Genomic DNA, 24,588 nt, shown 5'->3' on the forward strand with positions numbered 1-24,588 from the left:
ATTGGGAGGTTGGCCATTTCCTAAACCCAAAGATTTCAGTGATCACAGCAAGGCTGATAGGGAGTGTAGGCAGGCTGCCTCTGAAATGTTAAGTAGACCTACTTTAGCACAGAAACACTTAAACCCACTCTTTCTCATGTTGCTCTCTTGGAACAGCAGAGAAACACAGGAAAGAAAGAAGGAGATGAAAATCCTGCAGGAGATGGAAGAGGGAAACGGAAATCTGTTCCCTCCTGCAGCAGTTTGTCAGTCTGTGTTTACTCTCCCTCAGCCTTCTGACGACTGGGCGCGCGCACGGAGCGAGCTGCTCTCCGTCAATACCATTATGTTAGAGAGGGGGAACTCCCTTCCCTCTTGCTTGGCAGTTTCTACTTCGGCCTGACTAGCTTGAAAACTAGATAATCAGAGGTGGGAGGGGGAGGTTTAACAGCGCGCCAGCGTGGAAACACAGGTAGTGTTCAATAACAGCAGCCCGATGCTGCAATGCGCTCCTGCCGAGCAGGTCGGTCCTCCGAGGGACAGCATCCACTCAGCAGTGTGTAGGAGGTGTGTGGATGCTGCTGCTGCTGCTGACAAAGAAACTGCATCTGAATACAAATGATTTGATTTGTTTTCTAAGAAAGAAGAATGGGTGTGAAATAATAAAAAAGTATTTTTATTTCTTGCGCTTAAAATAACTTTATCTTCACCACGCCGGTGTAAGGCGCATTTAAGGGCTTTACTGTGGCTAAAGCAGTTTTTCCTGACATTACAACACACTCTTTTTCTTCTCGTCCCTTTCTGTCCTTTGGATGAACGTGTGAATGAAGATATTTTCCCACCAGGAGCTGTCAGCGGCCGGGACAGCGAGCCATTTAATCTTCCTATGACAGGAGGGGGTGAGGTCTGCACCTCACACGCGCGCGCGCGCGCAGAGCGACCCAACACCGTCTCTGCTGCCTCTTCTGTTACAGCTCAGCGATCGAGTTACGTGGTCGGGGAAATGTTGCAGCATGAGAGAGGGAGAGAAGGAGAGAGAGGGAGACTGCAGCATCGCTAGAGACTGAGGCAGCAGCAGCAGTTCCGAGCAGTGCAGGTGAGAAGGGGAGAGAGAAAAATAGAAAATAGTAATTAACAAGAAGCAGAGAAGGAGGAGGAGAAAGATGAGGAGGTGCTAGAGTGACTGAATGCGGGACCCCTGGAAAAAGACGCATCTCTCCGTCCGTCTCCGCTAAAGCCATCCATCCATCCCGAGCGCGGACTTGACTCATGCCGGGCATCCCAACGAGAGAGCCTCTAAAATTCAAATTCATGAGGAATTTTTGAGCAGAAAGTCGCTTTTAAAGCCTCTCTCGTCCCTTCGCAACTTGCGTAAAGGAATCTGACTGCTTGGCACGTTGCTCCACTGCGGGAAAAAGCAGCAAAGCGCAGCTGGATTAGAAGGTAAGGAGGTGCAACTATTTAATAGGATTTTAAATCTGATTTCATAATAATGATTTGCACAGCGTTTAAACCACCTGAGCTTGATTTCTGTCCTCTGGTTTCTCTCGTTTCTTTTGTGTTGTAGTGGTGCATTGCAGAAGTGAAAACAGCTACTTTCCCAAATGTGACTGGAATGAAACGAACTTACAGATGGTGGTGTGAAGTGACAAAACCCCTCGCGTGATAATTGGATACTTCCCTGATTGATCCAGAGGAAAAGTGAGAAGGAAGAGTGGAATGGATTAATCACAAAGGGGGCTGGTGAAATTTGATTATTTTTCCCCCAGCAGCGGAATGGATTTCTTATACATCTTTATGGCTTGAACAGAAAAGCAAGACTGCGGAATATCTTATTTTTTATTATTATTATAAAAGAAGTTGAAAAGCCACCACCGAGTGTGGGAGGAGAATGAAAGGAAAGGATCCTGCGCTGCTGAAGTGAACTACAGAGAGCGCAGAGAAGCATTTACCCGGACCTGAGTCCGCAGAGAGCGATAGAGAGAGAAGGTGAGGAAGGATAAATCAAAACACCCACGCTGAGCTCCACCAAACCACAAAACACCAAGAAACAAGAGGAGCCACCGCTGGGAAGCAGACGGCGGCTTTGGAGAGGCAGAAGGAGCCATGCCGAGGCTTGGTGCAGTGCACTCCTCCGCGGCGCAGGCTCTCAGCCTCGTGGTCCTGGTGCTGCTGCAGCTGCTGACTCAGCTCCCCGGTGCCGACTCAGCTCTCCGGTACCGAGTGGCAGAAGAAGGCCCGCCTGATGTCAAGATCGGCAACGTGGCCACGGACCTGGGGCTCACCGCGGGCACGGGCAGCGGGGACGTCACCTTCGCTCTGGAGAGCGGCTCAGAATTCTTTAAGATTGACAACGTGACAGGTGAGCTGACAACCGGCCCGCGGCGCATCGACAGAGAGAAGCTCCCGCAGTGCCAGATGATCTTTGATGAAAACGAGTGCTTCTTAGACTTTGAAGTGTCAGTGATAGGTCCACTGCAGAGCTGGGTAGACCTGTTTGAAGGCAGAGTTGTCATAACGGACATCAATGACAACACACCTTCCTTCCCCTCACCTGTTCTGCAGCTCTCAGTAGAGGAGAACCGGCCAATTGGGACCCTGTACCTGCTGCCCACAGCCACAGACAGGGACTTTGGACGAAATGGCATTGACCGGTATGAGCTCATCCAGGATAATGGAGCTGGGGCGAGTTCAACAAGACGCACAGCAGGAGGAAACCCCATTACCAGGGTGGATGGACTTGACCGGAGGGGTAGGAATGGAGATAATGGAGGAGGAACTAGGAGCAGTGTGTTTGAGCTGCAAGTGGCAGATATACCAGATGGTGAAAAGCAGCCACAGCTGATTGTGAAAGGAACCCTGGATCGTGAGCAAAAAGACTCATATGAACTGGTGCTCAAAGTTCGAGATGGGGGGAACCCACCCCGTTCCTCCCAAGCCCTACTCCGTGTCTCTATCACTGATGTGAATGACAACAGTCCCCAGTTTGAAAGGTCCACATATGAAGCTGAAATGACAGAAAATGCCCCTCCAGGTACACCTGTCCTTCAGGTTAGGGCTGCAGATCGGGACATTGGGGTCAATGGGCAGGTGGAGTATGTACTTGGAGCAGCCACTGAAAACGTCAGACGTCTCCTACGTCTTGATGAGGCCACTGGTTGGTTGAGTGTTCTCCACAGGATTGACAGAGAAGAAGTGGCCCAGCTGAAATTCACCGTAATGGCCAGGGACCGGGGTCAGCCTCCCCGTACCAACCGCACCACGGTGGTTCTGGGTGTCCGTGACGAGAATGACAACGTCCCGGTGGTAGAAATCAGAAAGATCGGACGCATCCTCGTCCGGGACGGAGCAGCGTTGGTGCCAGAGAATGTTCTGGTGGACACACCTGTTGCCCTAGTTCAGGTATCAGACCGAGACCAGGGGGAGAACGGGGCTGTGACATGCACGGTTGTTGGAGATGTTCCATTTACCCTGAAGCCAGCTGGTGAAACAGCACTCCCACCCCTGCCTGCAGATGAAGCGTTCGACAGGTAAGCCTTATCCAAAGGTATCCTGTCTCAGTAAGTAACACCAGTGAATGGACTAAAGAGTGGTACTGTTTACTTCACCATACTAAATCAACAGCTTCAGCATCACTGCTTTAGATGAAACCTGCTGATATCAGCTTTTGTATTTTGGCCTAGGGGCACTTAAACCAGTAAGTAATGTTAGTCAACTGAGAAAAGATGATGCATTTTCAATTAAAATTCACAAGCACACCTTCCTTACCTGAGGGTGGACAAAGCGTTACCTGGAAGACAGCTTAAGCAATAGTGTATGCACCACTGAGCACCTCATTTGTTTTTTAGCATCTAAATAAATTAACATTACCACAGTACTAAGACTGTTTCATTTACATTTTGCTGAGCTGTTTGTTCTAGTAGCTTATCCACCTTTTTTTTCTGCAGCAAACGACTTTTTGAAATAATCAATCTAATGAATAAAAGTCTGGACTCATCTTTTGGCTTTACTTCCATGTTTTGGTTCATTTTAACATGCATGGCCTATTAGTCCTTATTAGATATGCCAGTTGTTTACCAGGAGCAGCCTTCATAAATGCATTTTATTTTGCCAGACTAGGAATATTAAGAAATATGTTGATGTGTTGAAATGTATTTTAAGCTTAGTTCAAGCGGCGTCACTAAACGACTGATGCTAGAGTAGTCAGGCTGTCATATAATCTGTAAACTTTAAGGCTAGAGATGTAGGTGACGGTTTTACATTTTTAAATGTAAATTCAGCTTCACACACTCCAAATGTAAATGCTCTTCAGTCTTTTTAAGAACATTGCCCGAGGCTGTTGAATTCGGGGGAATGGAGGAACTGGTCAAGGCCCTTTTTAAAACAGAACAACCTTCACATACACTGTGTGACCTGTGCACTGACTGGTTGTTATCATGAATGGAGGGCTTTCCTTGACTAAAGGAATTCATTGGAGCTGTAATCATGAAAGGGCTTTGGCAAATCAATAAGTTAATTTGATTAAAATGTCACAGTCACAGTTTTTCTGCACTCATTGTCAATGCAGAGGATGCATAAAGATCTAAAAATAAAATCTAATGTGTAATAAAGTAAAGCATATTGGAGAGAAAATCATTTGTTTATTAGTCCAGTGACTGACAGTAAATTTAGTAATTTCGGTCAATCAACTCAAAAACTCTGGTCCCAGCTTTTAAATTAGGATCACTAATGCATGGGCGGGGTATTTAAAGAATAATGTTTTTGAGTATTTGAGGATGTCATTCTTGGCTTTGTGAAACAAAATGTTGTAAATGTGTCCCAACATTTTCTCATGGGTGAATTCCAGCAAACACAAACTCCTGAGAGATTAAAAGCTGGCTTTTTTGTTCAAGGGGCATCATCAGGATTTAGTTTCCTCTACATCTGGGGACAGGGTGAATATTGCACTGCACTTAAAATATATTTTTGCTTGTTTCCACAGGAACAAGAAAAAATACTTCCTGCACACTTCAGCCTTGCTGGACTACGAGGCAACAAAAGAGTACAGTGTGACCATTGTGGCAGTAGATTCTGGCAGCCCCAGTTTATCCAGTAACAGCTCTTTGATGGTGCGAGTAGTAGACGTTAATGACCATGCTCCAACCTTTGCTCAGAACATTGTGGAGGTCCACTTTGCTGAGAACAACTCACCTGGTGAAAGGGTAGTCACTGTAGTAGCAACAGATGCAGACAGTGGGAAGAATGCTGAAATAGCATATTCCCTGGATCCAACTTCTAACGGACCGTTTTACATCGATGCAGACAATGGGGACATCCGTGCTACCGGGGTTCTGGACCGAGAACTTCAAGAAAGATATGAACTGCGAGTTATTGCAAAGGACAAAGGTGCACCCCCTCTGCAAGGTTCTTCGACTGTTGTTGTCCAGGTGACTGACCGCAATGACAATGCACCAAAGTTCGTTCAGGAAATCTTCACATTCTACGTCAAGGAGAACCTTCTCGCCAACAGTCCAGTTGGGATGGTCACAGTGACCGATGCTGATGAAGGTGAGAATGCAGAGCTTAGCTTGTTTGTAGAAGTGGATGGAGCTGAAACAAAAGCAGCAGGAGTGGATGGAGAAGACGCTGAAAAAGAACGAGAAGAGGTATTCTCCATCGAAAACAACACTGGAACTATTTTCTCCTCTGCGTCATTTGACCGTGAAAAGCTTTCCACCTACACTTTCCGTGTGCGAGCTGTAGATGGAGGTGAGCCCCGCAAAACTGCCACAGCCACAGTTTCACTTTTTGTGACAGATGAAAATGACAATGCGCCCTCTATCACCTCCCCTGCCAACGAGTCCTACACCCTTCTACCACCTGCCAGCAGTGCTCGCACCATCGTTAGGACCGTAACGGCCATCGACTCAGACACAGGTCCAAATGCTGACCTCCGCTATGCTTTAGTAGGAGGAAATCCCTTCAGACTGTTTGAAATTGGACACACAAATGGAGTTATCACCCTGGCAGAGCCTCTGGAGCGGCGCCACAAAGGTCTGCATCGCCTAGTTGTCCGAGTCAATGACAGCGGCATCCCTTCACTCTGTGCTACAGCTCTGGTTCACGTCTTCATTAATGAGAGCTTGGCTAATGCCACCCTTGTGGATGTGCAGGTAATTCTGACACATTACACATTGGCTGTATCTTATTTAAATACATTTCTTTGGTGTACTAACAAAAAGTAAGATTTGCAATGGTGACACTCTTTCTAAGACTAGAGGCAAAATACATCGATATATGATTGAATCATGTGAAAAAAGCTGTGTTCATATAAGTAAACCTAAACTTGAAAAGCTAAAACATTTACATAACATACCAAACTAAAGGTAGTATTAGTTGAAGAAAGGCCTGCCACCTCCTTTTATACCATAGTTTCAAACTAAATAATTATATGATGATAATAAAAAAAAAGCGGAAAAGGGTGGCTTGCCAACCCCGGGTCGGGGGAGAGGTCCTACCTCAAGTGGAGGAGTTTAAGTATCTCGGGGTCTTGTTCACGAGTGAGGGTAGGAGGATCGGGAGATCGACAGGCGGAGTGGTTCAGCGTCTGCAGTGATGCGGACGCTGAGCCGATCTGTCATGGTGAAGAGGGAGCTGAGCCAGAAAGCCAGGCTCTCGATTTACCGGTCGATCTACGGCACAATCCTCACCTATGGTCATGAGCTTTGGGTAATGACCGAAAGAACGAGACTGCGGATACAAGCAGCCGAAATTAGTTTCCTCCGTAGGGTGGCCGGGCTCAGCCTTAGAGATAGGGTGAGGAGCTCGGACATTCGGGAGGGACTCGGAGTAGAACCGCTGCTCCTCCGGATCGAAAAGAGCCAGTAGAAGTGGTTTGGGCATCTGGTCAGGATGCCTCCTGGACGCCTCCCTGGGGAGGTGTTTCGGGCATGTCCTGCCGGCAGGAGGCCCCCGGGTCGACCCCCGGGTCGACCCAGGACACGTTGGAGAGGTTACATCTCCAATCTGGTCCGAGAATGCTTTGGGGTCCTGCCGGAGGAACTGGTGGAGATGGCTGGGGAGAAGACAGTCTGGAGCTCCCTAGTTGGGATGCTGCCCCTGCGACCCGGACCCGGATAAGCGGAGGAAGACACAGAAAAAGGTCATTTGGTCCAATTTGAACAATGTTCATCTCAACCTCACATAATTGTAGACGATCCATTGCAAAAATGTTGCTAAAACCACTTTATGGTGCAACTCAATACCTGCAAACTCTACAGATGTATAGTCTCATTCTTGCTATTGATTAGTTGTGGTGGCCATCTTGCAAGCAGTTGACCCCAAAATGCAGTCAGTTGTAGATGTACAGCCAATCATTTGTTTGTGTTTCATTACATTTTAAATGGTTCTTAAGCTATTTTGGTGACAGACTAAGTTAGGGTTTGGGTTAAAAAGAATGCATTTGCAACAAAGATTTACTGTCATCAGTAAGCTTATGCAGTTGTAAATGACTCGTGTAACACATCAAATTTTAGCTTAATAGCTGCGAATTTAAACAATGTTCTTTTTTGTTGTCTAAAGTCTTTTAAAGTTAACTAGAGCTTTGTTCAGGATTTGTTAACGCAGCTTGCACATAAAATTTCAGAGGAGCTATTTTACAACAGCAGATAATGACTTTCCTGATAAAATAAGATACTTGCACACTTTAGAGCTGGCTTTTTTGTTGCTGTTCTTCCACAGTTATTGGCCACGTAATTGTCTCTATACATGTGTCCAGATAGAAGGCAGTTTTAAGTATTTGCAATCTTATTTTTGTAGTTAAGATAGTCCTGGAGCGCGTTCTTTGTCCAGCGTGCATTGTTGTAATGACTGTGTGGTTAAAATTACTGTTATTGCTGAAGTTGTTCCTTTTTTCATGGTACGTTGAACTCAGAGCTGGGAGCCTTAGGTGTGTGTGTGTATTAGTGTGAGTGTGAGAGAGGGAGAGAGCATTAGGGTTAAGTTTTTGGAGAAGATATGAGAAGAGAGATGAGCCTGTCCCAGTTCTGGCCTTGTAATACCGAGTAGGTAGAAGTATGTTTGAACATTTGAATGGAAGTTTTAGCCACAGAGTGTCTCTTCACTCTATTCCTGCATATTGATGAGGGTTAGAGTTTTGCAGTGCATTGGCCAGCATTTGGTAAAAGTCAGTAAAAGAAAATCACTTTAAAATATTTGTTTTTACTAGGTGATAAAACAGGATTTGATAGGTATTTTCAGCTTTTATTGAATAAATCTGTGCGGTCTCCATGAGCACAGGGCTTTGCAGAAAATTGTAGTTAGCTTGAAAGAGCCACTTTGTGTGCAGAGGTAATGACAAGACTCGGAGACATTACTGAGATACCAGAATTAACTAGAACATTATGTGTTCAAATTTAACTTATGCTTTGCTGATTTAAATCTCTCTTTTCCACTCGGCTCTTGCATTAATTGAATGTGCTTCCCATTACGGTTTAAAAAGGTTCAATTAAGCTATAAATACTGACAGGTAATAATTACTAAAACTTAATCTCTAGCACGGAAAAGGTAATTTGTATTGACTGATAATTAAATCGTCTCAGTGGCCTTGCAGTACCATTGTTTATTCCGAGACAGACAGCTTGTGGTCTCAACCCACACGTGAAACTCAAACATATTCCAGCGTTTCCGCTGAGCTGAAGGTCTTTAACAGTCAGGTCTGTGCTTGTAACATGACGTACAACTTCCAGGCGTGAAGTAGCTCTGAGAAATATCAGTGGGAAATTTATAGCCTTTACACTAATAAAGTCACATAAAATTAGAAAATCGCTGACTTTTGTGATCACAGAAATAATTATTTCTAGATTTTCCAAGAAATTATTCCGTAATTGACTCAGTTTTAGTATGTAGACTAAAACGGTTTGTTTTCATGAGTTAAAGTGTGATTATGGTGACTCAGACTATGGAGATGTCTGAGTAACTATTGGCTAAGCATGATCTGTAACTGCCGTAAAGTTTTTTTGTACTGAACTACCAAGACAGACCCAACTAACCTTACAACTGTCCAGTAATGTTGCAATGATGTCATATATTCTCAAGGCCAGTAAAAGTGCAGGAAAATTCATGATGTTAGCGTAGTTGGTATCCTCCTGCAATAATTTACAGGCTACAACAGATAAATGTGGATTTTAAAATAACTCTTTCTGAATTTTACATATGCAAATATGTTGATGTTCTTATATCTTAAAGAGGCAGTAGCATGCAAAGCAGCAATTTCCTTGTTGTTGAATAAAGACAGCTTGGGTGGTCAAATGCAGTAACATGTTAGCCACTCCTGCTACATCTACAAGTTCCAACCCACTTCGGCGCCAGCAATATTTAAACGCTGGTCACAGCAATGCTGCTGCAGAGCCACAGTAAGCTGAGCCTCTGTTAGCAACAACCTGCGCGGTTAGCTTCAGCTAGCAACAGCCTTGTTGAAAAAGAGAAGCAAAGCACTCACCACTCAGGTTCCATGATGTACTGGTGAAATCCAGACTATAACTGAATGCCATATAGATACATTGCTTGTGATCTGGTCAAGTCCAGTTCTTCTATTCCTTGTTTGTCTGCAACTCTTCTACAAGCAGCCTGACTTTGTCGTACACTCATTCTTGAATCATCGTCTAAAGTGGCAATGTGTATTTTTTTCCTGGCGTTAGGGGGCAGTACATACCTAAATCATTGCAAGCAAGCCGTGTTTCCGTGTTCGAGGAAGACCTTACCAAAAGATGGCCTCACAGACTGCCGTAGAAGGAAACGTCGTCGTCTCGTCGTCATCTTCCTCCACTTATCCGGGTCCGGGTCGCGGGGGCAGCATCCCAACTAGGGAGCTCCAGACCGTCCTCTCCCCAGCCATCTCCAACAGTTCCTCCAGCAGGACCCCAAGGCGTACCCCGGACCAGATTGGAGATGTAACCTCTCCAACGTGTCCTGGGTCGAGGTGCAGTGGTTCTACTCCGAGTCCCTCCCAAATGTCTGAGCTCCTCACCCTATCTCTAAGGCTGAGCCCGGCCACCCTACGGAGGAAAATCATTTCGGCTGCTTGTATTCGCGATCTTGTTCTTTCAGCCATTACCCAAAGCTCACTATAGGTGAGGATTGGGACGTAGACCGACCGGTAATTCGAGACCCTGGCTTTCTGGCTCAGCTCCCTCTTCACCATGGCAGATCGGCTCAGCGTCCGCATCACTGCGGACGCCGAACCGATCCGCCTGCCAATCTACCGATCTCTCCTACCCTCACTTGTGAACAAGACCCAGAGATACTTAAACTCCTCCATTTGAGGTAGGACCTCTCTCCCGACCCGGAGTTGGCAAGCCACCCTTTTCCGGTCGAGAACCATGGTCTCAGATTTGGAGGAGCTAATCCTCATCCCAGCCGCTTCACACTCGGCCGCGAACCTACCCAGCAAGAGCTGAAGGTCAGAGCTGGATGAAGCTAGGAAGACCACATCATCCGCAAAAAGCAGAGACGAGATTCTCCTGCCACCAAACTTGACAAACTCCACACCATGGCTGCACCTAGAAATTCTGTCCATAAAGGTTATGAACAGAACCGGTGACAAAGGGCAGCCCTGGCGGAGTCCAACCCTCACCGGGAACAGGACCGACTTACTACCGGCTATGCGGACCAAACTCACGCTCCTCTGGTAAAGGGACTGAATGGCCCTTAACAAAAGTCCACCCACCCCATACGCCTGGAGCGTCCCCCACAGGGTGCCCCTGGGGATACGGTCATAAGCCTTCTCCAAATCCACAAAACACATGTGGATTGGTTGAGCAAACTCCCATGCCCCCTCCATCACCCTTGCAAGGGTATAGAGGTGGTCCACAGTTCCACGGCCAGTATGAAAACCACATTGCTCCTCCTCAATCTGAGATTCAACTATCGATCGGACCCTCCTCTCCAGTACCTTGGAGTAGACCTTTCCAGGGAGGCTGAGGAGTGTAATACCCCTATAGTTGGAACACACCCTCAGGTCACCCTTCTTAAAGATGGGGACCACCACCCCAGTCTGCCACTCCACAGGAACTGCCCCCGATGACCACACAATGTTGCAGAGACATGTCAACCATGACAGCCCTACAACATCCATAGCCTTGAGATACCCAGGACAAATCTCATCCGCCCCCCGGTGCTCCGCCACTGTGTAGTTGTTTGACTACCTCAGCAACTTCTGCCCCAGAGATTGGACAGTCCATCCCCAGGTCTCCCGGCTCTGGTTCCTCCTCGGAATGCGCGTAGGTGGGATTGAGGAGCTCCTCAAAGTATTCCTTCCACCGCCCGACTATAGCCCCAGTCTACATCAGCAGCTCTCCATCCTCACTGTAAACAGTGTGAGCGAGTTGCTGCCTCCCTCTCCTGAGGCGCCGGGCAGTTTGCCAGAACCTCTTTAGCACCGATCGATAGTCTTTCTCCATTGCCTCACCAGACTCCTCCCATGCCCAAGATTTTGCCTCAGCAACTGCCACTGCTGCACCCCGCTTGGCTATCCGGTACCTGTCTGCTGTCTCCGGAGACCAACAGACCAGCCACGCCCTGTAGGCCTCCTTCTTCAGCCTGATGGCTCCCCAAACCTCTGGTGTCCACCAGCCGGTACGGGGTTGCCACCACGACTGGCACCGGCCACCTTGCGACCACAGCTAGCAACAGCTGCCTCAACAATTGCAGAGTGGAACAAGGCCCACTCGGAGTCGTTGTCCCCCACTGCCCCCCACTGCTCTCGGGACGCGGTCAAAGCTCTGCCGGAGGTGGGAGTTGAAGACCGTCTTGACAGGTTCTTCTGCCAGACGTTCCCAGCAGACCCTCACTATGCGTTTGGGTCTGCCAGGTCCACGCGGCATCTTCCCCTGCCATCTGATCCAACTCACCACCAGGTGGTGATCAGTTGACAGCTCCGCTCTTCTCTTCACTCGGGTGTCCAAAACATACGGCCGCAGGTCAGATGATACGACTACAAAATCTATCATTGACCTGCAACCTAGGCTGCCCTGGTACCAAGTGTACCGATGGGCATCCTTATGTTGGAACATGGTGTTCGTTATGGCCAAACTGCGGCTTGCACAGAAGTCCACTAATGAAACACCACTCGAGTTCAGATCAGGTGGGCTGTTCCTCCCACTCACACCCCTCCAGGTCATGCTGTCATTGCCCACGTGAGCATTGAAGTCCCCCAGCAGGACAACGGAGTCCCCTGATGGAGTACTATCTAGCACTCGTCCCAGGGACTTCAAAAAGGGTGTCTAATCTGAACTGATATTTGGCGCATAAGCACAAACAACAGTCAGGACCCATTCCCCGACCCAAAGGCGCAGGGAAGCTACCCTCTCGTCCCCCGGGGGTAAGCCCCAACACACAGACAGAGAGTCTTGGGGCTAACAAAAAGCCAACCCCAGCCCTCTGCCTCTCACCCGGAGCAACTCCAGCAAACGAGAGTGTCCAACCCCTCTCAAGGACTTGGGTTCCAGAGCCAATGCTATGTGTCGAGGTGAGTCCGACAATATTTAGCTGGTACCGCTCAACCTCTGCCACAAGCTCCTGCTCCTTCCCCGCCAGTGAGGTGACGTTCCATGTCCCAATAACCAGTTTCCTTGTCCGGGGATCGGACCACCAAGGCTTCCGCCTCGGTCTGCCACCCGATCCACACTGCACCGGACCCTTCATGCTCCTCCTGCAGGTGGTGGGTCCACAGTTGGATGAGAACATGTATCCGGTTTGGGCTGGGCCCGACCGGGCCCCATGGGCGAAAGCCCGGCCACCAGGCGCTCGCTCACGGGTCCCAACCTCAGGCCTGGCTCCAGGGTGGGACCCCGGTAACCCTCCGGGCCGGGTACTCTGACTCTTTGTTTTTACATCCATGAAAGAACTTCTGAACCATTCTTTGTCTCACCCTTCACCTAAGGCCCATTTGTCATGGGAGACCCTACCAGGGGCACAAAGTGCCCCAGACATCATAGCGCCTAGGATCATTAGGGCGCTCAAACTCCTCCACCACGAAAAGGTGACGGTTCAAGGAGGTGATGGTAGAAGGAAACATGGCATCTAATATGGCAGGGTGTCCGCGGGGTTTTAAAAAGTATTAAAAAGTGATAAATAAAAATAGTCAAATTTAAGGCCATTAAAAGTGTTAAATTTGGTCTCAGAGGTATTATTTTTTCCAAATTAGGTATTATTTTTTTCAGACTATCAGGTGTCGTATTATGAATATCAACATAGAAATATATTCCAAATGAAATGTTTTGAACGATTATAAAAACAAAACAGATTATTTGCTCCTCCCGCTTGCGCTGCCCTGTGTTGCAAATGAAGGGCTCCTCCCACAGTGTTGCCAACTTTGCGACTTTGACGCTATTTCCAACAGCTTTTCAGAACCCCTTCTTGACTTTTTAAATCCTAAAAGTACCTAGCGAACACCTCAGAAACATCTCTGGTAACCCTTAGCTACTTTCTGGATAACTGTCGTCGACATTTCTTGCAGGTTAGCTAAACACTCTGTCTGCGCTCCGGACCGTTCTTCAGGACATTTAGGAAAGGGAATGATGTAGTGATGTGTCGGTCGCTACAGAAACAGCTCTCAGAGCCGGCTCTCTGTTGGATTAACCAGAGTGAGTGACACACACCGTACCTGCGGGCTCCTGAGCCGCTAAAAACGGCTAAATGTGCGTGTGCGGCGTGCTAAACACGTGCAGCTTGCCCCTGATTGCTGTGAGACCGGGTTGGGGGGTGGGGGTGCAGCTGTGGTTGAGACAATTATTACATTAACTGATGGACTTGTAAATACATAGTTTATAAATAAGGTAGAAATAAGTTCCTCACGCTGATAACTAATCTCTCTGAGGACACGGTGCTAGTGCATGCTCCTACAGCACCTTGACACGACTAAATAAATGTTATGCAACATTTTGTGAACATCAATTTATTTGCATTTATTTGTTATAAATGTCACTGTATAATTGTTGTTGTCAGTATTTGCAAGATATTGGTATTTGGGTCTGTACTGGTTAGACTTAAATGAGTTAAACCAAGGTCTATTGCCCTTGGGTCATAAACTATGAGCTATAAGTATATTGGTCTTTTTATACTGGGAATCAGGAGTTATTTTAGTGATCATCTTGTTTCTTGTTTATTTTTGCCCTGATTGTGCCCTGAGTAGGGCTGGGGGTAAACAATTATTTTTAAAACGATTATTCTGACGATTATTTTATCGAATAGTCGACTATTCTAATGACTATTTAGATGATTAATCTAGCGATTATTTTTCTATTGCACAATTAATAAAAACAAAAAAATCTCAAATAAATTCTTCCAAAATTTGATAAATTGTTACTGTAAGAGAATAAACACTACAGGCCTTCCATTCTGTATAACACTGCTTTTATTGTGTCGTGGTTGGTTATGTTCTGGTGACTGTAGAGGTTGGGAGTGCAGGCTGCTGCCTGAGAGGTGGTTGGAGACGGAGTGTCTCCATGCTGCTTTGATTTGGTCACTTATGTACGTGAGGCGAGTGGTGTTACGATCCTTCCTGGGGAGTTTGGCTTGTGTGCAAAAAGGAAGGGACAATAACGGGATTTAAAAGTTAAAATGATGATCAGGTTTATTCACAACTACAAAAAAACATAAATATTTCCATCCACAGGTTGGGAATAATAAAACTAATTCTGCCTGTGGGAAATTAAAACAAAAGTACAAATAAGTAGGGATGTCCCACTGGGAAACGATTACATGGTTCTGGACCAAAATAAGGATCTCCAAAGGTCCAAACTCTAAACTGGGCGGTTAAACCAAACTTAAGGTGATATTTTAAACTAAATCGAAAACCCACAACACTCTAAATGTAAAAAAAGGGAGATCTGCACCACAAAAAAGATGAACTCTAAACCAAAACGTAACCGCTTATCCAAACGCAAGAAGCTGTTAGCGAAAATGCTAACAGTAGCTTTACCAACATTAAATTCAAGTTACCAAGTTTAAATAAACCAAAAATACCCAGCATCAAACAGACCAGCACGGAGGAGAGACTGCTACCACCAAAACAGCTCTCCTCATGTCTGAAAGAAGCTCCTTTATGAAGGGAGAAACGCTCCCGGTGATGTTCTACATCTGCGGTAGAGACAAAGCAGCGCATCTGACCCCGGAAGTTGTTGTCCGTTGCCGGGAGACGAAGGCGGGCAAAACAGGAAAGGAATCTAGCAGCAGACGGACATTGTTCCGGGTCTTCGGTATTTGGCGGAGATGTTAGTGAAGGTGGAGAAGAGGGCGAACTAGAGGAAAAACAGGCAGATTCCTCCTCCATTTACAAACTCCTGGGGATGCAACAAGTGGGCGCGGTGTGTTGACTACCGGATCTGACGTCGACGAATTTTTAGAATCGAGCCGTCGACGTCATCGATGCGTCGCCACAGCTCTAGCCCTGAGCAATTTTATGACTGAATAAAAAAATAAAATAAAAAATCTACATGAATTGAAAAATCGTCTTCGATAATCGAGATCTCAATTTCAGTCACAATAATCGTGATTATTGTTTTTGCCTTAATCGAGCAGCTCTACTTTAGCATATCCGGTCACATAATGATGACGTCATATTCAGTGGTCGTTCTGCATCATTTCAGGCCTCGTAGTCAACTGTCTGAACCGCTGAACAGAAGTGCCTGGCTTATTTTCTAAGTAAAATAAATATGTGCAATACGTTGTCAGCATCAGTGAGTCTCTAAGTCTATTCTTTTTGTATGTTATATATGTTAAAATATGTGTAAATAGGTCGCTGATTAACACTTGCAATTTAGTGTTGTGATGGTTTTAAAAAAAATTCTGAAGGTAGTAAAAAAGGTATTAAAAAGTAGTAAATTTTACTTAAGGATTGCTGTATATACCCTGTATGGCATCACCCAGAGAAGTAGACCTGCTCCCATGCATTTTAGACCCAATGTTTATGGTGATATATTACAAAGCCACCAATATTTCATCTACTGGGCATCATTTCATTCATTTTCAACAACATTTTGATGGATATTTTCAGAGATTAACAGTAAAAATATACAATGTCTCTAAGTGGGGACTTACTGAGGAACCTTGAGTTTACATTCACTGGTCTCTCTTCAAACCCTTCCCCTGTTGGCTGAATTAGCACTCAAAGCCTCCAACATACCCCCCCCCCCCCCCCCCCCCCATCAAAACATGTATGCATGCGCGTGCACGAGCGCACACACACACACACACACACACACACGCACACACACACACACACACACACACACACACACACACACACACACACACACACACACACACACACACACTCAATTATACCCAGGTAGTCAATTAGATGCTAGTCAGCATGCAGCTCACTGACCATTCATGTCCTGGTGGAGTGGGTGGGAATAACAGGTCTTTATATAATGAGGCTTATTATGAATCTTTTATTTGGCCATTTATCTGGGCTACTGGGACATTATAAGCTCCAACAACATTATATGCTTTATAGATGCTCAAAGATCAGTTTCCAGTTGTAATTTAACTCCATTCGACTGTCCCTTTAAACCCAAAGTAAGCTTGGCTAATATTTAACACACTTCAATGCACCATGATTAACATTAATGCTAGCACTCTTAAGCCATGTTAAAGTTATTGCTAAATGTCATAAAAGCTAATTATTTTGAAATTACTACAGGTGAAATGCATTTATCTGACATACCCACATATCTATAATTGTGCATTTTCCTGCACTTATACTGGAGTTGTAGAGATATGACATCAGTGTAACTTGACTGGATGGTTGCAAAATTGGGTTTGGAAAAAAAAAGTTGATGTCTGAGAGTGAAACCAATACAGCAATTATAGATTGCGTGAGGAATTTTTGCCACTTTTGAGTTTGTGTCATTTAGCCTCTCTGGAAGTTTTACTCCATGATGACAAAGATCACAATCTCTAAGACCTCACTTACAACTCGCACTGCTAAACCTGTGTACCACCAACTTTCATGCCAGTGTTGATTTTATGGACAGTCATGTTAAAATGAGTAAAATCCAGCTTTGAGGGCCCTGTAATTGAACTGTGCTTGTTTTGAATAACACTTAAAGCTAAATGTTGCCTTTGAGCAACAAGAAAGAAAGAAACTCTTCTGTATAATCGCAGGCTGAGAGCTTTGGCATCATTTCATGTCACAATAACTTTCTGAACAAACAACTCGGTGGAAATCAAAGCTGTAGGATTTCACCACTAGCCGCGAGAAGAACACCTCATGCGTGCGACGCTGACAAACACAAAAAGGGGGAAAAATCAAGGAGGTGAGGATTAGAAGAGAACTCTCGGTAAGAGGTGGAATTATCAGCAGTGAGCCTAAATGACCGGGACTATTAAATCAAACAATAGGGTGTAATACGCCTAAGCTGCAGTGAAAGCCGTCATTGAATACAACATGCACAGTTTAGTTTGATTGTAGGGAGGAACTTGGCGTAATTGAGTAGAAGTCATTTAAGAGAGAATACCTCCATCTCATAATGAAGTCAAACCGGGTGGTGGATGGGTGCCAGATGCAATTAGGGAACGAAAGCGGCTGCTGCTGCTGCAGCACCGCAGCAGAAAATGACTCCAGTCCTTTCTATCCAATAGTACTGGGTGAACCACATGTTTGGTAATTATCTGTAATATTATGCTGCAGGGTTCGAGCCCGAGAAAGAGGAAATTGACATTTTAGTCCGTGCTTGTCATTGTTGTCATTTGGGAACCTTTCAGGAGCTTTGTGTGTAAGAAGTGCGCTGCATTGTAAAGCTGATTAGCACTTTTAGTGATACCGCTTCAGCTTTGCGTTTGATTTCAGATCAGATTTCTCATCTTAAGATCACTGAGTTGGCTTTGGTGTCTTTCGATAAGTGCGTCCTGTCTTCCCTTTAAAGTGTAATGGATAGCCATAAATGTTCTGAGTGGCATTAAAGATCTGGAGTTTTCTGAGCAAGAGGTCAGCGGTGGGGTCATGGGGGAACCCCTGCTTCGGTCAAATACCCAGGCATGCGGTGACATGATAAAAATCTAATCCTTGGAGATTGCAGGAGGCAGACAGGCATGTTAAGTCCAGTGGGAAAGCACACACACAGCAGAATCAAGTACTCCACTGGGATTTGGGGATGCATTTGGATGCTGCTTATAAGTCAGAACACTGAGTTTTCTGCAGACATGCAAAGCCCACCTCAACTCTTCTGGGCTCACACGAGCTGCAGCCAGTGAATCCGCCTCACTAATCTGAGTTGACTCACAAGCACATACCCTCTAACACTTTTCTGCACCACATATGCCTTGCAAACTCAATTCGCACCATGCTGTCATGTAGCATGTGTACGTATGACGCTGTGCTGCTCTTTTTCTCTTTGTCTTGCACACACACACACACACACACAATACGGGAGTCAGTGCAGGGAGCAGGGAGGCGGCATTCCAAAGATGCCCGGCAGAAGCAGTACTGCAGGCAAAAGAAGAGCAACGGGGCTGATGAGAGAGCAGAGTCTGGCAGAGAGGCCCTCTGCAGTGGAAACAGAACAATAGAGCAAAACCAATACAACTCACCAACAGTGAAACTTAAACCTCAAGACAGATGGTGATGAAACAATGAAAAATAACACAATGTCACTGTTGGCTCTGGGGAAACGAGTAGAGAGAGAGTGACTAATGTAGACGCAGTGGGTTGGAATATTTCTTGGAAAGCAAGTTCCAAAGTTTAGTTGGAAAACCAAATTCTTTGCAACAGCTAGATAGTTAATTTTACTTCAAAGCCTAGGGGCTCATTCTCAGCCCTTTTACGTTCCTACAAACCTTATTACGGGCTGGCTCTTATTGGAGCAGGGATTACACGAGTCTGTCATCTCCAGCCCAGCCAGGCGGAAGGCTTTGTTGTGAGAGCTCCTAGACAAGGCTGAAGCTGCAAAATGAGTTGTCTCCCTAACAGACAGCTTAGGCTCAGTGTGGACTTGCATATGTGCATGCATATGCATCCCAGTGCGTGAGTTTGTGTTCGGTTTGCGTAATGACTCTCGGGAAGAAGGTGACCAGTATGACTCTGCCAAGCAGAACTTTACAGTCCCGTCATCCCCTGTTGATGAAAATGGCGTGCTTGTGTTGCACCATAACCCTGTTTTTTAAAATGATCTTTTTGTTAGTGTGCCAGCTTGAGTCGCTCTTATGGACGCTCTCATGCTTTCTTAACTGGAGTTCATTGAGTACGTTTACATGCAGCCAATATCCGGGTTAGGGTCGGTATTCGGGTTTCTGAGTTGATCAGAATAACCTGTTAACAAGCATAAATAGAAAGAGTTACCCCTAACTTGCATAACCCGATGTAAATGCGGACATTGGGGTAGCGTCAGGACGTATGGACTACGTCCAGACGCAATATGCGTCATTTCCGGTTCTTCTTGTTCTGGTATCCGTGAAAACAACAACATGTTTCCCAGTTCGGAGGAGATAGCGACCGTGTTTGTTTGCGCTTTAGTTTCCTCGTCACTCCAAAAGTGTGGTGCTGTGCCGCGACTCGCCATGTTGCTCCCAACTTGTTTACTTCCGGTGTTCTGGCGCATACAAGACGTCTCGCTACTCAAAAGACCAAGATTCCTTGCGAACAGAGCATGCGCAGAACACACGCTTTGATGGGGATATCCCGATATGCGTTTACACGACCAAACATTCGGGTTAGAAAAGGGTTACCCCAGGTGTAGTAAACCCGGTTATGAGCATATCGGGTTTTTGGCGGTGTTTACATGGACCTGCGGAACCGGGTTATTGTGAATATTCGGGTTTTAAAAGGGTTACTGGCTGCATGTAAACACACTGATTTATTCTCAAACAAAAACATAAAAGCCTTGTAACAACTTTAGATATTTAAATGGATTTGCTCGGATTTGCCTCACAACAAAAAGAGCTATTAGCTTAACAGAACAGAATTTAAGACCTTTAAAGAAGCAAAAAAGAAATGGCTTTAAAAAGAACACGTTTTAAGTACCCTCCTCTTTGTCTACCCATCCAATTCTCAGTACAGACATTGTGATAGCGAATCCTTAACAAATCCACACCTACGCTATCATTTACAATAGGGACATTGTTTATTGATGAGACAGTAGATGTGTTGGTGCCTGAGGATGTAGACATCCTGCTTCTCCTGCCTTGATTTTCACATTTATTTGCCATTTTTCTTTCTTGCTTCTAGCCTCCATGTCTAAAGTTGCTCTTTTATTCTTTTAATCAGCTTTAAACGCCGTAGTCCTAGGTATTTCCTTGAACCTCTGTAGAAGATGCGAGATCATAAGTGAAGGATTTTAGATGCAGCCTGAAAATGCTGCAACTTGCAGGCAAGAGATATTACATTAAGTGACGTTGAGTGTCTGGGAGTAACAGTGAAGCTCCCACACTAAACAGAATGATAAGTATAATTAAGAGGAAGATGCTGTTTGATGTCTCTCTGTGGCTCACACCCACTGTGGCATCTCTAACAGACGCGCTTCTAGAAAGGTCTTTTTTTTCTTTACTTGCCTTCAGTTTTTTCAGATGATTTATCTCCTCTTCTTTCCATCCCAGGTGGCCCGGAGCCTGATGGCTCCACTGTCAATGGACATCGCTGGAGACCCAGATAGTGAGCGGGCCCTGGGAAAACAGCGCCTCAGCGTTGCCATCGGTGTCCTGGCCGGAGCAGCGGCGGTCATCCTGGTTATTCTGCTTGTGGTCACAGCTAGACAGTGCGGTGCTCAGGGTAAGAATGGTTACGAAGCTGGAAAAAAGGAGCCAGAGGAGGACTTTTTCAGCCCTTCAGGGGCTCAGCCACAGGTCAGCCGATGTGGGGGATCAGACCGTGGACGTAAACCTCGACGAGATAAACGCACTGGAGGTGGCGGAACGGCTGGAGGTGGAGGGAAGTCGGACAGATCTCTCTATAGCGGCATCGTCACAGTCAACGGTCTGCGTCGCCATGGCAATGATGACGAGGAAGAAGATCTCAGCAGTGCCAGTGAGCGCCTGGCAGCCCGCTACTGTGCTGTGGACGGTGACCCTGGCAGCCCACGAATGGGCGGCGGAAGGAGGCACCAGTCAAGCCCTGATCTGGCCAGACATTACAAATCCAGCTCACCTCTGCCTGCAGTCAACCTGCAGCCCCACTCGCCCCCAGCAGAGGGGAAGAAACACCAGGCAGTCCAGGAGCTGCCTCCCTCCAACACCTTTGTGGGCAGTGGATGTGTGGGGAGTGCCGGCTCCAGCAGCAGCAGCACTGGGGGTAGTGGCAACGCTGACGCCATGTCTCTGGGATCTGACCAGTGCTCAGATTACAGCTGCCAGACTGGAAACAAGTACAGCAAACAGGTAGGACCACTGTTTTTACTATCACCTTCTTTAGTTTTACCCAACACTGAAAGCCAAAAGGCAGGGTTTTGCCCGCGTCCCTGCACGCTTGTTTAATCTTGGTCTGTTAGGCAAAAATCTGAAGAACCTCTGCAAAGATTTTCACAAAACTTGATCAAGTATTCACTGAAAGTACATCGAAAACAGAAGTCAACCTATTTCAAGATTGCCAATTGATGTTAGAAAACTACAGGATGCTTATAACAACCAACACATTTACTGATATTTAGCTAAGCTTACATCCAGTAATCAAGAGTACTCTTCCCATAACGTCCCCCAAGCCCTGAACCATTTCTCAAGTCTTATTGTTGGAGGCAACCCTCTGTGTTGCTTAGCAACATATCTCAGGGACCACTGGACAAGTTTTAATGAAACACCCAGCAAGTTGAACTTTACGAGTCAGCTGCTAATAGCATTTGTGACATCATCACTTGGATTCTCACAAAGCTTTGTTTTTCCAGGATTTGACCAAGATGGTTGTAACGCCATCATGTCTCCACATAAGAAGATCTACAAAGCTTGAAAAAAAAATAATTTTTCTATTTTTTTTCTTTGATCATCTCTTTCCTACACTCAAGCTTCTCTGTTGATCAGTCACCTCCATTACATCTGATATTAGTTTACATACGTCCTAAATACTTTATCTCCACTAAGTGGCTGTCAGTGTGTGTGTGTGTGTGTGTGTGTGTGTGTGTGTGTGTGTGTGTGTGTGTGTGTGTGTGTGTGTTGTTGTTGTGATTGTGCAATCCTGAGGTCCTTCACTCAGGGAGTGTGTGTGTGTCAAATCTTAGAACCGCGTAAGGCTGATTCCACCGCAGAGCACATGAATCAAGCCCATACTGTTGCTGGGTGAACTTTGCATACATGCATGATTTTATACGTACGTGTGACCATTTGCAAGAACCCCTGATGAGTTCAGTCAGAGCAAAGACATATAGAGGGAGTGGGAAAACACTTTCTTCCAACTGGGTAATTGGTCATTTTGTCTTTCTGTTTTCCTTCTCGAGCTGCTGTCCTTCTTCCATTTAGCATACATATTTATTCCATAAACAGTATCTGTTGCATATCTAATGGAAGCGCTGGCTTTGGCCTCCTCTCCGGAAGCTGCAGTTAAAAGCTGACAAATAAATGCTGCGAAGAGCTGGTCGGTCACCACTCCACCGCGCACAATAATACACAGACGCAGGCACAATCTATCACTGTAGACATACGGACACAGCAGGGTCTCTGCAGTCCATGGGGAGTCTTCCCAAGAGTGATATTTGAGTGACAGCTAACCCTGCTTAAAGGGGGCGGTGTCTCGTTTCCTTGACAGACAGTTCCACATTTATCCAGCTTGTGGTGAAAAAATGCTGATGTGGTCATTAAAAGGGAAGGAGAAGAGCTTCTTAGACTAATCAATTCATACATGGGCACTCTGATCCTGCTCGACACACACACACACACACACACACACACACACACACACACACACACACACACACACACACACACATATGCATACGCACACAAAACTCCGGAGGTTAATCCATTACGGAGTCAATCCTCTTAATCTGCCGTTCCCTGGGAAAGAAACTGCTTACTGGGAGAGTTTGGCGTTCATACTTACGTGCTCTCAAAACATGCCAGCACACATGGGGAGTCGCGCAGACACACAAACTGACAGCTTAATGAATTATTGATCACGTGGGGTCATTAACTCCCCTGCTGCAGAGGGGTGCGCCCCCTTCCAACCCCCAAAACATCTAACAGCTAGGGTTTTGTGTGTGTTTAGGGCTCACGCATGACTGCGCTCACTTAAATGTCAGAATTTGTTAATTCGAATAGTTTGGCAACACGGGCGAGTTTGAGTTGGTGGGTTCTCGTCGCTGAGCTTGAGGGACTGCTTATTTTATGAAGGCATATGCATTTTCTACATGAGTGCAAGTGAGAGATAGACACTGGAAGTAAAAGGTGGCACGTACGTGCCAAATGAGGGAAATGGGACGCCAGCAGAAATTGGAGTAGCATTCGATCAAGAGTGGGAGAGATTTATGGAAGTTTAAGAGGGGAAGAAAGATGGGGCAAATGCAACGAAGGGAAGGAAACTTCTGAATCTCAAAGCTGCTTTACTGGGTCAGTGAAAACATTAAAAACTCCTCATTTGAAAACAGCTCATCGTCACACCGACACGGTTTTTTCTACACGGGAAAAGCGAGAGTCATGAAAACTGAACGTTGTGGACGGAGGGTGGGATTGCATCTGAGAAGCAACAAGTATTGTTAGGTGTTTGAAGTGAAACTGGTCACTGAGGAGGGAAGAGGGATGGGAGGACTCTATATCAATGAGTCTGAATAATCTAAAACTGAACAAGATAAGTGGGTGGAATAGTAGATGGAGCGCTGCAAGAATGTTATTAAAATGAGTAATCTTTATCTCTTTAATAAATGTGATTCATTTAGTGTCAACTCAGCCACTTAACACCTTCAGCTCTTTATTGTGTTCTCTTTTTTCTGGCAAAAGATGAATATGTGATATCTGTATGTATTTTACCACATTATGTTGGTTTATGCTAATCAATGCACATATAATGAGATTATTTGTTATTTGCATATTTAAAGCAGAAAAATTCAGAGCCCTTGTTATTCCAGATATCCTTCTAGTTTAACGACTTTTCACAATCTCATCGACGTGTTAGACAATTCATCCTGCCTAAATGGTGCTTCCGTCCATTATCTGCACCGTTACATTCCTATCAGGGTCACAGGGAGCCTGAGGTCATTGGGCGTAGGGATGGGTACCTTTGACATTTGAATTGATTCGGTACTAATTCCCGGTACCTAGGAATCGATACCGGTACTTAACGGTACCAATTTTCGATACTTTTGAGTGTTTAATATTTTAATTTTCTTTTATAATTAAATATATATTTTTCTCAATATATAACCATATTTGATAAATATCACGATAAATAACATTCAACTGTTTGTATTTTAACATTGTCCTTGTAGTTTTATAAGCTGATAATTAAACTGAAGCAAACATCTTTACTGTGAACTAAATTTACTGTGTATCTTCATTCCTGTTGCCGTTTTTTTTCAACTGATTTTTCCTACTGGGAAGTTAGAATTTCCGAGGAGAAAGCAAACGCACCATTAGCTGATAACAATGGCGGCAATGGAAGCTAACATATCAAGCTAACGTTATCTTTAACAGTTTATTTAGCTGCTGGAGCAGATT

At 45.6% G+C, this 24,588-nt stretch overlaps 1 protein-coding gene and 1 long non-coding RNA gene across 2 annotated transcripts in view; both read left to right on the forward strand.

Annotated features, from left to right (window-relative positions):
• Nucleotides 1-1,189: 1,189 nt before the first annotated feature.
• LOC139070699 (uncharacterized) lies at nt 1,190-1,838 on the forward strand. Its single transcript, XR_011521177.1, has 2 exons — nt 1,190-1,422; nt 1,547-1,838. It is a non-coding gene; the product is annotated as an uncharacterized lncRNA (long non-coding RNA).
• A 44-nt stretch (nt 1,839-1,882) lies between these two features.
• Nucleotides 1,883-24,588, forward strand: part of pcdh7a (protocadherin 7a) — a 75,333-nt gene continuing 52,627 nt past the window's right edge. The window contains exons 1-3 of the mRNA XM_070553421.1: nt 1,883-3,509; nt 4,961-6,131; nt 20,554-21,330. Of these exons, the coding sequence (XP_070409522.1) occupies nt 2,086-3,509; nt 4,961-6,131; nt 20,554-21,330 (3,372 nt within the window). The 5' untranslated portion in view covers nt 1,883-2,085. The remainder of the gene's footprint in view (nt 3,510-4,960; nt 6,132-20,553; nt 21,331-24,588) is intronic.

The sequence above is a fragment of the Nothobranchius furzeri genome, chromosome 7 (assembly GCF_043380555.1).
Source record: "Nothobranchius furzeri strain GRZ-AD chromosome 7, NfurGRZ-RIMD1, whole genome shotgun sequence".
NCBI lineage: Eukaryota > Metazoa > Chordata > Actinopteri > Cyprinodontiformes > Nothobranchiidae > Nothobranchius > Nothobranchius furzeri.